The 993-nt window shown below is 43.2% G+C and overlaps 1 protein-coding gene across 1 annotated transcript in view; it reads right to left on the bottom strand.

Annotated features, from left to right (window-relative positions):
- Nucleotides 1-516, bottom strand: part of ANKRD37 (ankyrin repeat domain 37) — a 3,282-nt gene extending 2,766 nt beyond the window's left edge. Inside the window, exon 1 of the mRNA XM_015624427.3 lies at nt 263-516. Coding sequence (XP_015479913.1) covers nt 263-277 — 15 coding nt within the window. The 5' untranslated portion in view covers nt 278-516. The remainder of the gene's footprint in view (nt 1-262) is intronic.
- Nucleotides 517-993: the final 477 nt, after the last annotated feature.

Below are 993 nucleotides of genomic sequence, written 5' to 3'. Positions count from 1 at the left end.
CCCGGCACCGGCTGCTGCACCGGCCCGGAGCGGGCGTCGCCGGAAGCCCCGCTGCCGCCGGCAGCCGGGAGCCACCGAGCCCTGAGCGCGGCCTGGTGTTCGCTCGGTTGTGCTGCTGCACGGCGGTTCTGCCAGCGGACCTTAATGCTGGTTTGGGAAGGCTAGATCAAGGCAGACTTGGATTTAGGAATGGAAATAATAGAGAACTAATTTAGGTATTTCCCCCCCAAAAAAGCTTAAGTTAGTAAAAATAAATCCGTACCGTCATTCTGCCCATGCTCTGTCTCTAAGCCAGGGAGGATGGCCGGACGTGCCACGCTGTGAAACCCAGCTCTCCCCTTCAGCACAGATATTACAGCAAGTTCATCACCAGTCTGAACTAGAATTGGCAATGGTGGATCTCCGGGCACAGGCACCTGTTATATCTCTGCTCAAAACACGTTTGCAAAAACAGAACTTTGTCACTTAATGAGCTTGAAGTATCCTAGAGAACCGTGAGTGTCCAAGGTGCACAATTCTGTTCCCTTAGCATTATGGTATTTCCTTCTGTGTCAAATACCCACATGTTTGTTATGGAAGTTCCTCATAATCACTACCATCACTTAAAAAAAATAATGGAAAGCCACGTATTTAAAAAACCGAATGATAATGGCATGGTTTTAATAAACAGAGATAGGGAAAAAGAAGCCTAACAATGTTCCTTTAGGGTATACATAGTTCTGGAATGAATTCACAAACATGAATTTACCTTCCACTTCTCCTTCGGGAAAGGTAATATAAATTATTTTAGTGGAATATGAGCATATACAGTAAAAAATTTAAAGGTAGATACCCTGTGATCAATTCAGCAGAATTATTTCAGTAAGTGATAGTTTTCACTTCTCTTTTATATGGAATTACAGATTGTTGTATTGTTGTTTTTTTTTCCCCTGAACAGCTAGCCAAGCAAATTAGTAAAACAAATAAAATTCCTACATTTCTAACTATGCTTTG

This window comes from Parus major, chromosome 4 (genome assembly GCF_001522545.3).
Source record: "Parus major isolate Abel chromosome 4, Parus_major1.1, whole genome shotgun sequence".
Taxonomy (NCBI): domain Eukaryota; kingdom Metazoa; phylum Chordata; class Aves; order Passeriformes; family Paridae; genus Parus; species Parus major.
The sequence above is the reverse complement of the archived record's forward strand: the minus strand, read 5'-3'. Positions and strand labels throughout refer to the sequence as shown.